This window comes from Xenopus tropicalis, chromosome 2, assembly GCF_000004195.4.
Source record: "Xenopus tropicalis strain Nigerian chromosome 2, UCB_Xtro_10.0, whole genome shotgun sequence".
In the NCBI taxonomy this organism is placed as follows: domain Eukaryota; kingdom Metazoa; phylum Chordata; class Amphibia; order Anura; family Pipidae; genus Xenopus; species Xenopus tropicalis.
Window position 1 is genome coordinate 139,006,214 of NC_030678.2, and position 12,979 is coordinate 139,019,192.

The 12,979-nt window shown below is 39.9% G+C and overlaps 1 protein-coding gene across 2 annotated transcripts; it reads right to left on the reverse strand.

Moving 5' to 3' along the window:
• Positions 1 to 4,416: 4,416 nt before the first annotated feature.
• Positions 4,417 to 12,590, reverse strand: zbtb39 (zinc finger and BTB domain containing 39). Of its 2 annotated transcripts, none has more exons than XM_004911896.4 (2): positions 12,418 to 12,590; positions 4,417 to 7,401 (listed from the first exon to the last, which is right to left on the reverse strand). In XM_004911896.4, the coding sequence occupies exon 2, from the start codon at positions 7,274 to 7,276 to the stop codon at positions 5,189 to 5,191; it is 2,088 nt and encodes a 695-aa protein (XP_004911953.1). In that variant the 5' UTR covers positions 7,277 to 7,401; positions 12,418 to 12,590; the 3' UTR covers positions 4,417 to 5,188. The 2 variants fall into 2 exon arrangements, with proteins under 2 accessions (XP_004911953.1, XP_031753029.1); XM_031897169.1 differs by lacking the exon at positions 12,418 to 12,590 and adding an exon at positions 12,126 to 12,187.
• Between the last annotated feature and the right edge of the window lie 389 nt (positions 12,591 to 12,979).

Here is a 12,979-nt window from a genome sequence, read left to right on the forward strand (position 1 = left end):
AAGTTTATTGCAATAAAACATTTCTTTCCCCCACCATAAATCCATATTAAAGGAAAAAGAAAGGTAAAGTCACTTGGGGGTGCCAAAATGTTAGGCACCCCCAAGTGACTTTAACCGCCTACCTTTTACCCCGGGCTGGTGCCGCTGTCAGGAGAAAACAGCACCAGCCCGGGGTAGCTGCCGGCGCTTCCTCCTTCCGGCTTCGCTGCGCGCGCATGCGCAGTAGAGTGAAAAGCCGAACTTAAACATTTAAGTCGGCTTTTTCGCTCTACTGTGCATGCCCGGCCACCGGCAGTTTAGGAAGTGGAAGGCGGAAGGAGGAAGCGCTGCGCTCCAGGTGCCCCGGGCTGGTGCTATTTTCTCCTAACAGGGGCACCAGCCCGGGGTACAAGGTAAGCGGTTAAAGTCACTTGGGGGTGCTTAACATTTTGGCACCCCCAAGTGACTTTGCCTTTCCTTCCCCTTTAAAGGCAAAAAAAGTTTAATTTCTATGTTTAAATGTGTCAGTACACATATGGAATCTATTATCTGGAATCCAGAAAAGGGATCCTGTAATTTGGATCACCATACCTTAAGTTTGCTAATAGCATTTAAACAGTAAATAAACCCAGTAGGACTGTTGCAACCAATATGGATCCATGCAGCTTAGTTATGATAAAGTACAAGGTAGTGTTTTATAATTACAGACAAAAAGGAAAGGAAAGAGGGGTTTAAAATTTTAGAATTATTAGCTTAAAATGGACCCTATGGGAAATGGCCTTCCATAATTCAGAGGCTTCTGGATAAAAGATCCATTAGCTATATATAATTTTCCAATAACCTTTACCTAGAAAGCCAAATCTAGGAGCCCATGAAGAATGTTTTTCTACCTGGGGCTTGGTATACAGGGCGGCTCCACATCCAAGGGTATGAACGTGAGTATTTAGTTCATTTCAGCATGCTTTTGCTGCGCAGTATGAGAACAGATTATCTATATTATTTTATGAGGCTATACCCACAAGAGTTTACGGTGTATATGCTGGTGCATTTCTATTATTTTCTATAGAACCTTGTAAACATACTTAAAATTTAATAGCAGCTAAACTAATAAAGCTCCATCAGAACTCTTCATCTCGTAAGATAATAAAACGGATTCTACTCACTGAAAGCAAGTTAGGGCTCTGGTACACGGGGAGATTAGTCGCCCGCGGCAAAACTCCCTGCTCGCGGGCGACTAATCTCCCGGAGTTGCCTCCCCCCTGCCATCCCGCCGGCGAACATGTAAGTCGCCGGCGGGATGGCAGACGCGGCGGCGCGATTTCGCGCAAATCGCCGAAAAACACTCGCGAGGCTCAAAGATCTCCCTCCAGCATATGGATATCAACATGCCCCCCAGCCAAACGTGTGAATTCCCAGTTCCATATTCTGTCCCCTTTTATTCACAACCAGTCTCCACCTGACCTATTAGTTCACATATATTGTATGACAGACAGATGTATTCATGGGACTCAAGCAAATGACATGTAATAAAACAAATCTGCAATAATGAAACAGCATTTATGGCCACACATCAGAGGTCCTTAAAGTATGCACAATAGTGGTCAGTCTTATGTAAAGGATATACTAGTTTCTCAGAGGCATACATGATAAAATGAATCTACATAATTCTCACCCTTACTGGCCTACAGACTGAGCCTCTTGCCTCTGCAACAAGCACCCCAAGAGGGCATCCCCACAGTTTGGGAACCATTGTTCTAGAGCCGGGAACTATGATTGTTGGGCAACATTTGCAGTGTATTGGTAGACATATGACTGACTGGTTCTCTGTTTTGTAGGTCAGCTTTACCAATAAAGCGGTTCTGGAAGTATTCTTACCATACCAATGATGAAGTACACTTGAGGCACTAAACAAATTAGCTGAATATACACTACAGCTCCCACAATTCACTGTGTCAGCTTCCTGTTTCCTGATCCTTGCCTGAGGCTACCTGCCATCAAGTATTTGATCAGCACATTAAATCCTCACAGTTTGTGGAAATACAAAGCCTTTAGCAAATAAAGTCATACATTAATAACAGAGACTGCTACTATCTGTAGACTGGAAACTTATAAATTGTAATGAAAACATCAGTTTAATATTCTTAAAAAGTTCCATATTTCTATGTGCAAAAAAAAAAAAAAAACAACCTACGGTTCTATGATGAGTCTAGCAATAATTCCCGGAGATAATGGAAGCTGTAAGTATGTTTGATGTTCAGTATGAAGCAGAACAAGTACCCTGTGACTGATACAATGCACATCAGGTCTAAGACATATACCCAACTTCACTTATCATATATGCACAGAATAGGCAGGGTGGGCAAAAGTTGTGGCTAAGGGAGCTCACAGAGCTGCAAATTCAACTCAAGACTTCTATACACACCATCAATGCTTCTGTTTATAAAATATAACCAGAAACTGTCAACTTCCCCCTCCCCTAATTTTTGAGGAATACAGTAAAATATATTATATATTAGTGGAAATTAAATATAAACAGGGGCTAGACATTGAAAACTAAAAGTAAATTAGATCTTGACACCACTCTACACTATACAAGGCATTCAGACACTATTCCTGTTTTAACAACATCACTTTATCATACAAGGTGTGTGTTCACTTGCTCTTTAAAGGAGAACTAAGCTCTAAAATGAATATAGGTAGAAATGCCATATTTTCTATACTGAACTTATTAAACCAGCCAAAAGGTTCACCTTCTTCTACAGTAATAATGTTTTTACATGGATTTTGTTAGAAGTGTCAGCGACACTCACATGCTCAGTGGGCTCTGGCTAGCTGTTAAGTAGCTAATTTTAGGGGTTGTCATAAATTTTCAAGCATGGGTTAACTTGTCATATAAGCTGATGCTACAGGGCTAATTATTAAAATTATGATGCCAATTGCACTGGTTTCAGAGCTGCCATGTACCAATTTACTAATCAGCCTTATATAGTGACATTTTTTTCAATATATACAGTATATTGTGAGTGGGCCCCTAAGCTCAGTAACTGGCCCGCAGCACAGATAATGTGCAGTGAATCAGCAGAATAGAAGATGGGGGGCTACTGGGGCATCTTTGGAGGCAAATTTCTTTACAGTTAAAGGGCTGTGGTTACCTTGGGCTCAGAAGACCTAATGTGCAACATTTCTGCCCTACATTAGTCAAGCTTTAATTCTCCTTTAAAAAGACACTCTATTGACTAATTATGGATTTATTTAAGGAAATAAATGTTTTGCGCAAATCTTCTTTCAGAGGAACACAAGAATTGCCTGGTGTCTGAAAGATGACTATTTTAAATACATACGTGTCCAGAAAAGGCGGAAGGAGTTTTTCCTAACTTATGGAAACAATTATAACACTGCTACTTGCTCAGCCACTTTTTTATTTGCTTTAATAGGAAGCACCTCAGGTCCCCCAGCAGGTCTTTTTTTCATTCATGGGAACCAAGTCAGGCAATGGTGTTTTGTTGGCCACCACAAAGAGAGGTGCTCAAAAAACTATATGTCCTACTGCCCCAAAACCAAGTAAGCAACATAACAATCATGGTCATTTGCCCACTAGATTACAATGAAATCTACTGATAACAGCAACTGAAATTAAAAACAAATATCCATAAACTATGTATCCGAGCACAGAATTATTATATAACTGAACATTACTGAAATAAAATTAATTGAAGCTCTACTTAAGAGTTTAAATGTAACAAAATCCAAAGTGTATTTTCTAACCTACCTAAAAAAAGTAGTTGTGACATTCACACTCATTATCAGCTGCAAAAATATATATATATATATATATATATATATATATATATATATATATATATATATATATATCTTTCACTTTTTTTAGTTATGGAAACTTTATGTACCATCTGTTAATAAAAGGTCAGCATGGGCTTAAACTTCACAATGACTTCAGTATTTTGCTTTTAATAGACTGAGTTAAATGCATGTGCGCAAGTTCTGCAGTAACACGAATGGGTGAGGCACCAAGAAAAGTTACAGTTCCTTTCATTATTGCCTCATTACAGATACAGTAGAGTAGAACACAGCCCTTCATATGTTCTACACAAGCAGTTAATCATTCCTTACAATGGTACATGGATGCATTTTCTTGATTATCACAGTATTATAGAAGAAAATATGTCAGTTAGGCCTTGTAGTGATGCTTGTAATACGCAGATGCCCTTTAACTAACCCAGCTGCTAGTATTTCAGCAGTCATTTATGAATTAAAAGCAATAATGACAATGAAGAAGTGATTAAACAGCACCAGAATATAAATTCCTGAACACAAGTTGAAATACACAATGCACTTTCATGCATCATTCTAAACAGTGCCAAGCTACCTAAAGCACCTAAAGGCACTTTCATGTGAATGGACCGTTAGGTGTTTATATTGTGAAAAAACTTGTGATCAAGCTTTAAAATATTTAAAATAAAGAAGCAATATTTATGTGACTACCTCACAGATGTGTCCAATTGGTAAAAGTTGCCATGATTAAATCTGAAATGATAAAATACTGAATGGTGCAGATGGAGCACACCTTATATTTGGCACAATCAGCCACAGCCTTTTCTGACAATATGAAGTGAACGTTGTACTGCATTTACTTCTATAAAGTCTGTTCCATCTCACAAAGCTATATATTATAGGAGGGCCAACTGAACGTCAGCCAAAACATTAACCTCTGAATTCTCTGCAAGCTTCTCTCAGCTCTTGCACTGTTCATACACCATGCGGGCATGTGATCGCAGATGTCCTAGATAAAGAAGTCAACCTGTAGCCCCACTAACCTGTGAAGTTATAATAAAGTGGTCTAAAGTGCCCAAAACTACAAATACAGTGAAATACAGTATAACACATGCAATGTATGCTTTCTTCTTTATCTGCGGTGACGCAATGACTTTAAATAAAAATATTAAATAAGTAATCTGGACTCAAAACCATCAACAATATGGACAGATTTATAATACACAAGTAATGAAATGCAGACTAAACACCAATAAAAAAAAAAAAAAAAAAAAAAAAAAAGGAGTAGCAAAAAGTTAAAACATGTAAATACACTCAATTTAATTCAAAAATCCACCTCATGTAAATGGGCCATTAAAGATTTAGAATGGGGGGTGGAGGGTACTACAGCCCTCTATCCAGTTCACCTGTAAAAGTATCAGCTTTCACCACTTTTATCTGTTTCTTTGGAGTGAATTGTGTACATAAATGTTTGGTCAATAGTGAAGTCTGCAGGTAAGTTACCCCGATGAATTGCAATATGCTCTCCCATGAGGTTTAGGGTGGAGCTGTAATGTCCACAAACAGTACACCTATACATTAGGGCCCCTGCATGTGTCTTCAGGTGGCACTTGATGGTTGAGCGACCACGGAAGAACTTGTGACACACTTTGCACTGGTATGGCTTTTCACCCGTGTGAATACGCCGATGGTAATTGAACTCACTGGTGTGGGAGAAGGATTTTCCACACACTTTACAAGTGTACTTGCTGTGGCCTGTCTGTCCTGAAAGCGAATGCTCATCTACTGAAAAATCCTCTGCTTTTCTCTTAGAGGTTCCCAGCTGAACATGAGAGAATTCAGGAAACCCAGGGCGGTCTGAAGGAATGCTGCCACATCGATGCTGGGCTAAATGTTGCCTATGTGCAGATTCCAATTTAAAGCCTTGGGAGCAGAGGTGGCAGCGAAACAGAGGCTCATCTAGGTTTTGGTGAACAGCCATGTGTTTCTCTAGAAGGTGTCGTTCCAGGAAGCTGCTAGCACAAAGTGAGCATGAGAAGACGGATATAGACATGTGGGAGAAGACATGCCACATAAGTCCACACAGTGTTAAATGCCGTTGTTCACACAAATTGCAAGATAAGCCCTTTGGGTTAACATGTTCTAGGGCATGAGATCGCACGGAGTGAAAATCCCGTAGCATTGTCCTGTGACAGGCTCCACAAGGTAGTTCAGTACCCATTGTCCCAACAAATGCATTTACCTCACCTGGAAGTGGCTGACCTGGTTGTACGATAATATTGTGCTCTGATACTGCTCCTTCTTGCCCACGATGCAAAGTAAGCTGCCACTGGCTAAAAAACTTATCTTCGCACATATCACAGGAAAACAGAAAAATACCTATGTGAGACAAGACATGAGTAACCATAGCACCACGGTCATGAAAGCGAGCTTGGCACACCTTGCAGCTGCCAGTGCGGGGGTCTACATGTTCCCTTGCATGTTGACGAATGTGCTGCAAGTTTGGTTCCAGTACTTTCTTGCACACTTGGCATGGCATTGCTTTGCTACTTCTTGATTCCCCTTGTCCAAATATAAGCAGTTCATCCTCACTGCCATCACTAAGTTCAATCACTTCCCCTGAAGGACCCGAATCTTCATCTCCGCCCTCATCAAACTGCAGCTCCTCCTCTTCTAGTTCTTCAAGGTGTAGCTCTCCCATTGCCTCAAATCCTCCTGGAGATTCTTTTGGATTTACATTTATGGAAGTATCCCCAGAATAGTATCCACTTTTGTTGTACTCCCCATTATGCTGAGGTTTGTACTGCTGGCAGGTACTTGTCGGGACAAACCCAGAATTAACTGAACATTGAGAGGACTGGTATCTTCCTGATGTGCTTTGCTCCTCAGATTTAGCATGTAGCACAAAATTTGGTGCTTGGTTCAGATTAGGATCCTGTTCCTCACCTTTAAAGCATGCTATATTATCTCCTTGCCCAGTTAAACTTTTATCTGTATTAGGCAGGTGATTATCCAATCCATTGCCTTTTGACTCACCGTGGCTTTGCTCTGTGGAGACAACACTTAATGTGCTTGAGCGGCCTTCACTTGAGGAAACAGAACATTGATTCTTCTGTCCAGAGGATCCCTCTAAGTCTGGAAAGGTTGCATGGCAGGCTTTCAGCAAATCTTCCATTCCAAGTTTTTCTGCTACTTCATAAATAACGCCCACATTTATCAGATCAGTGAACAGCTCAGAAGTGTAGATGAAGCATAACACTTTTTCAAAGTTAGCAGCGGTTATGAAGTCCACAACATATGTACGTGCTACATCCAGTTCAGTGCTTAAGAACAGCTTGTGGAAATAAGCAGCTGCAGAGCCTAACACAGCTTTGTGAGCTGCAAAGGATCGGTTCCCCACAACAATAGTAACATCGCATAATGTCTCGGACAGCCTTGCTTTGTTCAATTCCCGCAGCAGGTTGCTGGGATGGTCGCTGCTGTTTAGTTTGATCCTCATACCCATCTTTAGTTTCCAGCGGCAGGAGGGAAACCCTGCTAACCACCTTCACACGTGGGTGCTCACTTTTGTGAATTTTTCTATGAATGAAGAAGAAACTCATCCCCCTTCTGACAGAGTAAGGGAAGTACCTGTAAAACAATTACACAATTATATGTTATGTACTTAAAACAATACTTCATAAGCAATATTTGCATTTCATTATTTCATTCATCAACATTCTTATATCCTATTTTTTTCATTAAGCATAATCAGAGGACATACAGGTATGGGACCCATTATCCAGAATGCTCGGGACCTGGAATTTTCCAGATAAGGGGTCTTTCCATAATTCAGATCTCCTACCTTAAGTCTACTAAAAAAAATTATTTAAACAGTAATTAAACCCAAAAGGATTGTTTTGGCTCCAATTAGGATTAATTATATATTTGTTTGGAACAAGTAAAAACGTGAATTATTTAATTAAATTGGAGACTATGGGAGATGGCCTTTCCATAATTCGGAACTTTCTGGATAATGGGTTTCCGGGTAAGGGGTTTGATACCTGCACTTTGTTTCAAGAGCCAAAGCCAGAAAAGAAAAAAAGATAAACAATACTAATAATTGCACCCCCTACCAGGAATAGCCCAGAGATGTAAAACAGCAGAAGTGGGTACAATTAAATGCCATTTATTTGTATGAAAAGGTAGAAAGTAAAACCTTGCAACATGTCCAAATGGAGGTCAACTGGTTAGATGTTACATAGAGTTGAAAAAAGACCAGAGTCCATCTAGTTCAACCCTTCCATGTAAACCCAGCACACACAAACCTTTACTGACCAATCTATACACTTACATACATAAACCATATATTCCAATATCAATACTAATTGTAGATATTAGTATCACAATAGCCTTGGATACTATGCTTGTTCAAGAAATCACCCAAGCCCTTCCTATAGGCATCACCAGAATCTGCTATTACAACATCACTATGAAGGGCATTCCCCAGCCTCACTGCCCTCACCGTGAAAAACCACTTACACTGCTTCAAATGAAAATTCCGTTCCCCTAATCCAGGGGTCCCCAACCTTTTTTACCTGTTAACCACATTCAAATGTAAAAATAGTTGGAGTGCAATACAAGCATGAAAAATGTTTCTAGGGCTCTGATTGGCTATTTGGCAGTCCCTGCGTGGACTGACAGCTTAAATGAGGCTCTGTTTGGCTGTAGACCTGGTTTTTATGCTACCAAAAAAAAATAATCCAGGAATTATCATCTGCTTTGAGGTCACTGGGGGTCACATCAAAGGGACTGGTGAGCAGCATGTTGCTCATGAGCCAATGGTTGGGGATCACTGACCTAATCTAAAGGGGCGGCCTCTGGTGCTCTGATTGTTTTTATGGGAAAAAGAACACCCCCTATCTGACTATAATCTCCTCCAATGTACTTGTACAGAGTAATCATGTCCCCTCGCAAGTGCCTTTTTTCCAGAGACGGGGCATCATTTAACTTATATATTTTAGGGATAAGAATTATTTTTGTTTTTAAAGGAGACATACTGGATAAATGAAAAAAAAAAAATTTTGTAGACAATTATCAATAATATATGGTGCCAGTTTCACATTGGTCTAAAATTGAATACAGTCTGTAAAAATGGCCATTTCATTGGAGCTCCCTACAGATCAGGTCTCTGTCCGTGTTTCAAATGAAGGGAGGGGGTGTCCTAACAGTCTGGGACAGAAGCACAGTAGGAGGGGGACAGCCAATCACAGCCTTACACTCACACAAGCAAAGACAGGCTTCAGTTCCCTTTCAGGTCAGTCTAGCTACTGATTGGTTCCTATCCTATGCCGCCAGGACTAGTGGAGTTTTGGTGGAATTTTTCAATAAATCAGGCGGAAGCACAACTTTTTTAAGGACAATCCATATTTAGAGGAGTATTCACTGGTATATTTTTAATTTTTATATGATATGTCTCCTTTAAGACCAATATAGTCCTCTAGCTGGAAGGCTACTAAGTTTACCATGATCAACACTTTGTCTCACATAAACGTCAGTTACACCCATCAATATCTGAATTAGCGTATGAAAATCACCCTATATCCTACTAATGTCTTTTTGAATGATAACTCCTGGTACAGGTAAACCAGGAATGAAGGGCCCAGAAAAAGTTGTGACTGCAGCTACAAGTAAAGCAAATGAAAATGCCAACAACTAATAATAATGCTAAACACACAGGTGTTTGCTTTTGGGCAAGTGTGTAGGGAAACCCCCATGGTTACCACTAATGCTAATGGGAAATATCTGATGGCAAGTAATAAGATGGGTGAGCAAAAAGATGGGTGAGCAAAAAGACTGCTTTGTATTACAGTTACTAGTAAAAAGCCACCAATAGCACAAAACATTTTTTATTACTGACTAAAACACAGAACTACTAGCAGCTATGAGGCAGTTCCTAAAAATTGTTTTAAAATGTAAATATGCCCCCCCCCAACAGTTTAACTGTATTTGTAACAAGACGACCCTATCTGTATGATTATCACATTGTAGAAAGTGCTACACAGCAAATACCCGAAAAGTGGAGTGCAGGCTGAAATTCCACTGCCAGGGAAACCATTTAGTGTAGTAAATCCAACCCAGCAGCACACCAAAATAGTAAATAGCCTTGGTTTTATTGTGTGAAAAACAGCTGCAATAAAAAGTTTTTCACTATTTTCAGGGCCCTCTCACTTCAGGTCTTCCAACCCTGTGTGGAAATGGATCAATTCTATTCTGGCATTATCAGCAAGGAAAAACAAAGCTTACAGACGCAATCCTAAAGCAGTAAGCAGGGGCAAAAAGTAAGGAAAACACAGGAGCCAGGACATATTTTAGGAGAACTGGCTAACTTGTTCCACATCCACATATATAATTATATTCAGACCTGCCTCTGCTGAGGTCTTTTCACTGCAGCTATTTAGAGACACCACACAGCAGCTGATAAAGAAAAAATCTGTCTAGTTTTGTTATATGTGTATAAAATATATAGAGAGGTATAGAAAATGAAAAAGAAAAGATAAAAGTAACAAAACAGTTCCAGAGAAAATATTGTCATACTAGCAGGGCTGTGGAGTCGGAGTCGAGGAGTCAGAGGCAATTTTGGGTACCTGGAGTCGGAGTCAGAGTCGGCAAAAAATGAACGACTCCTACTAAATTTAAATGGGAATAAAAAAAATAAATAAAGCAAGTTTAAATGTCCCAATTCACAAACAGTCATAATTAATTACTTCTCTGCTATAAGAATAAAGCCCAATGCACGCAGTGCATAAACGAACACGTTGAGTGACCATGAAGCATGCTTTTCATTGACTGTATGAATGCATAAATACATTAGCATATTAAAAACAGAGGAGTCGGAGTCGTAGAGTCGGAAGTATCAGAAACTGAGGAGTCGGAGAATTTATCTACCGACTGCACAGCCCTGCATACTAGTTCCCTATTTGACCAATAACTTTGACAAAGTTATTTCAAGTGACAGCAGAAGATTAGAGCAAATCCTATACCTGCTTATTGTATGGTTTAGCCACACCATGGGGCCATGAATATTACAATAGTCCACAACTTACCTGTCATCAAGGCAAAGCTATTTTGGTAAGTCCTAACCATTTGCTACATTTCACGCGTACCCTACTTAATTAGACAAGTATGTGTAGGATGAGTAGGAGGTGGCAAGTAAAGGTTAGTAAAGGTTACCCAGCTTCCCAAACAGTAACAAAACAAATAAAAAATAGGGTTAGCTTCGTAATGATCTGAATGATGGACAGTATAATTGCTATAAATAATATATTTAGCAAATGGTTAGTAATCATCATATCATTTTGCTGGCTACTGTTAATATATATTTTTAAAAAATATTCAAAGGCCATACAGTATAATTAAACTTGCTCCTTTCATAAATAAACTGCCGCCAGATTACAGCTATAAAAATGTATGTGTGTGTACAAAAATATGTGCACTTGTGTTATAGTTTAGTTATTTTTTGTCACAGCACCAGCACAATTTTTTTTCCCCTTCACTCTGTATGTTGAACTGCTATCTAGCCTTGCTGTCTATGCTGTGCCACTGACCATGTAACCTGAGAAATAACAGGGCACACTGCCGCATTTCAGAGTGAGAATATACTATATAACCAAACTTCAGCAGCCCTGTCATAGCAAATAACCTGTAAATTCAAATCTCTGGTCACTCTTACTAATTTTATAGCATAGTAAACAAATTTTTTTAATGGTGACTCTAATATCTGAGCACTTTCAAATTTTGTGCAACTAAACGATTAAACTATTTCCAATTTTTAGCTCTACAGCAGCTGAACACTATAACCGTGCCCATGTCTAGAAAATACTAAAGGCTCAACATCCCTGTTTTTTAATATGTCAAAATCAAAGGGTAACAGTGTTTCACTGCAACTACACATTATTTCTTCTGCATAGAACCATTTACAATGCTTACACTCAAGTGCAAACTTTCCCTTAAGGCCAAATGCCAAGTTCCAGTGCCAAATCTGCCACAAGTTATGGTGGAAACCTTTCCTTGGAGACAAAAGTCCTCCCCTCATAACTTTGGGAGAGAATATTTAGGCTCTTAACTAGAATTTTGACTTTTATTGAGGAGAGTGAAAGTGCTCTAAACACTTGCTGCTTTAGATATCATTGGAGGTATGATGAGATCGTTACTAAATGCAGCTTGAACCAACCAAATAAGTATAAAGGGCACCATGGGGTTAATTGCAATAAAAGGAGGGGGAGTCAGCCCTTACTAAGGAATTACACATGCACATTTGACAGATATTTATGAATAAGCACACTTTCTAATATAGATACATTTATTATACATACATTGGCTGTATTATATTACCAAAGAATACTATGTCCAGCTTGATATTCTATTTTGCAGATTTCAAAGCCCAAAGAATTGATCATGCAGGACTTGCCTGATATAGCATCGCACATAAGTAATTGGAGCAGCATTTGTCTGTATCAGCGCCTATAAACAACTTCAGCACACAGTTCATGGATGCTCCCTGCATAGTTACAATGATTATAGGCGCGAAGCTTGTGATACTTTAATAGCAGCATGCTTATGGAACTTGTGTACGTAGGAAGCGACTGAGGAGCCTCGTTATCTTACCAGAGTCTCGGTTGTGCCACTCCGGCCGGGCACACAAAGACAGTTCGGGGCGTCCGGCCTGCGCCGCTGGTAACGACAGTGGCACAATCCTATCGAAGAGCGACACCCTGTTGCCGGAGCTACACTAAGAGCCAAAGCGCGCCACCTGCAGGCTGGAGGATGCCATGCAGCCGAGGGAATGGAGCGTCACGGCTTAGCATCATATGGCGCCACCGCATGGTTACAGCTCATGGTAAGTACTCTGCCTCATAAACAAAACTGGCTCATTTGGCTAAATCAATCCACATTAATCTTTTATTGTGTGTATAAAGCTGTGGTCCCCAACCAGTGGCTCAGGAGCAACATGTTGCTTACCAACCCCTTGGATGTTGCTCCCAGTGGGCTCAAAGCTGGTGCTTATTTTTGAATTCTTGGCTTAGAGACAAGTTTTCCAGCATTAAAAGCAAATGTACTGCCAATCTGAGTCTCATGTAGGCTGGCAGCTCACAAAGGGGCTACCAAATAACCAATCACAGCCTTTATTTGGTACCCCAGGTACAGTTTACATGCTGGTGTTGCTCCC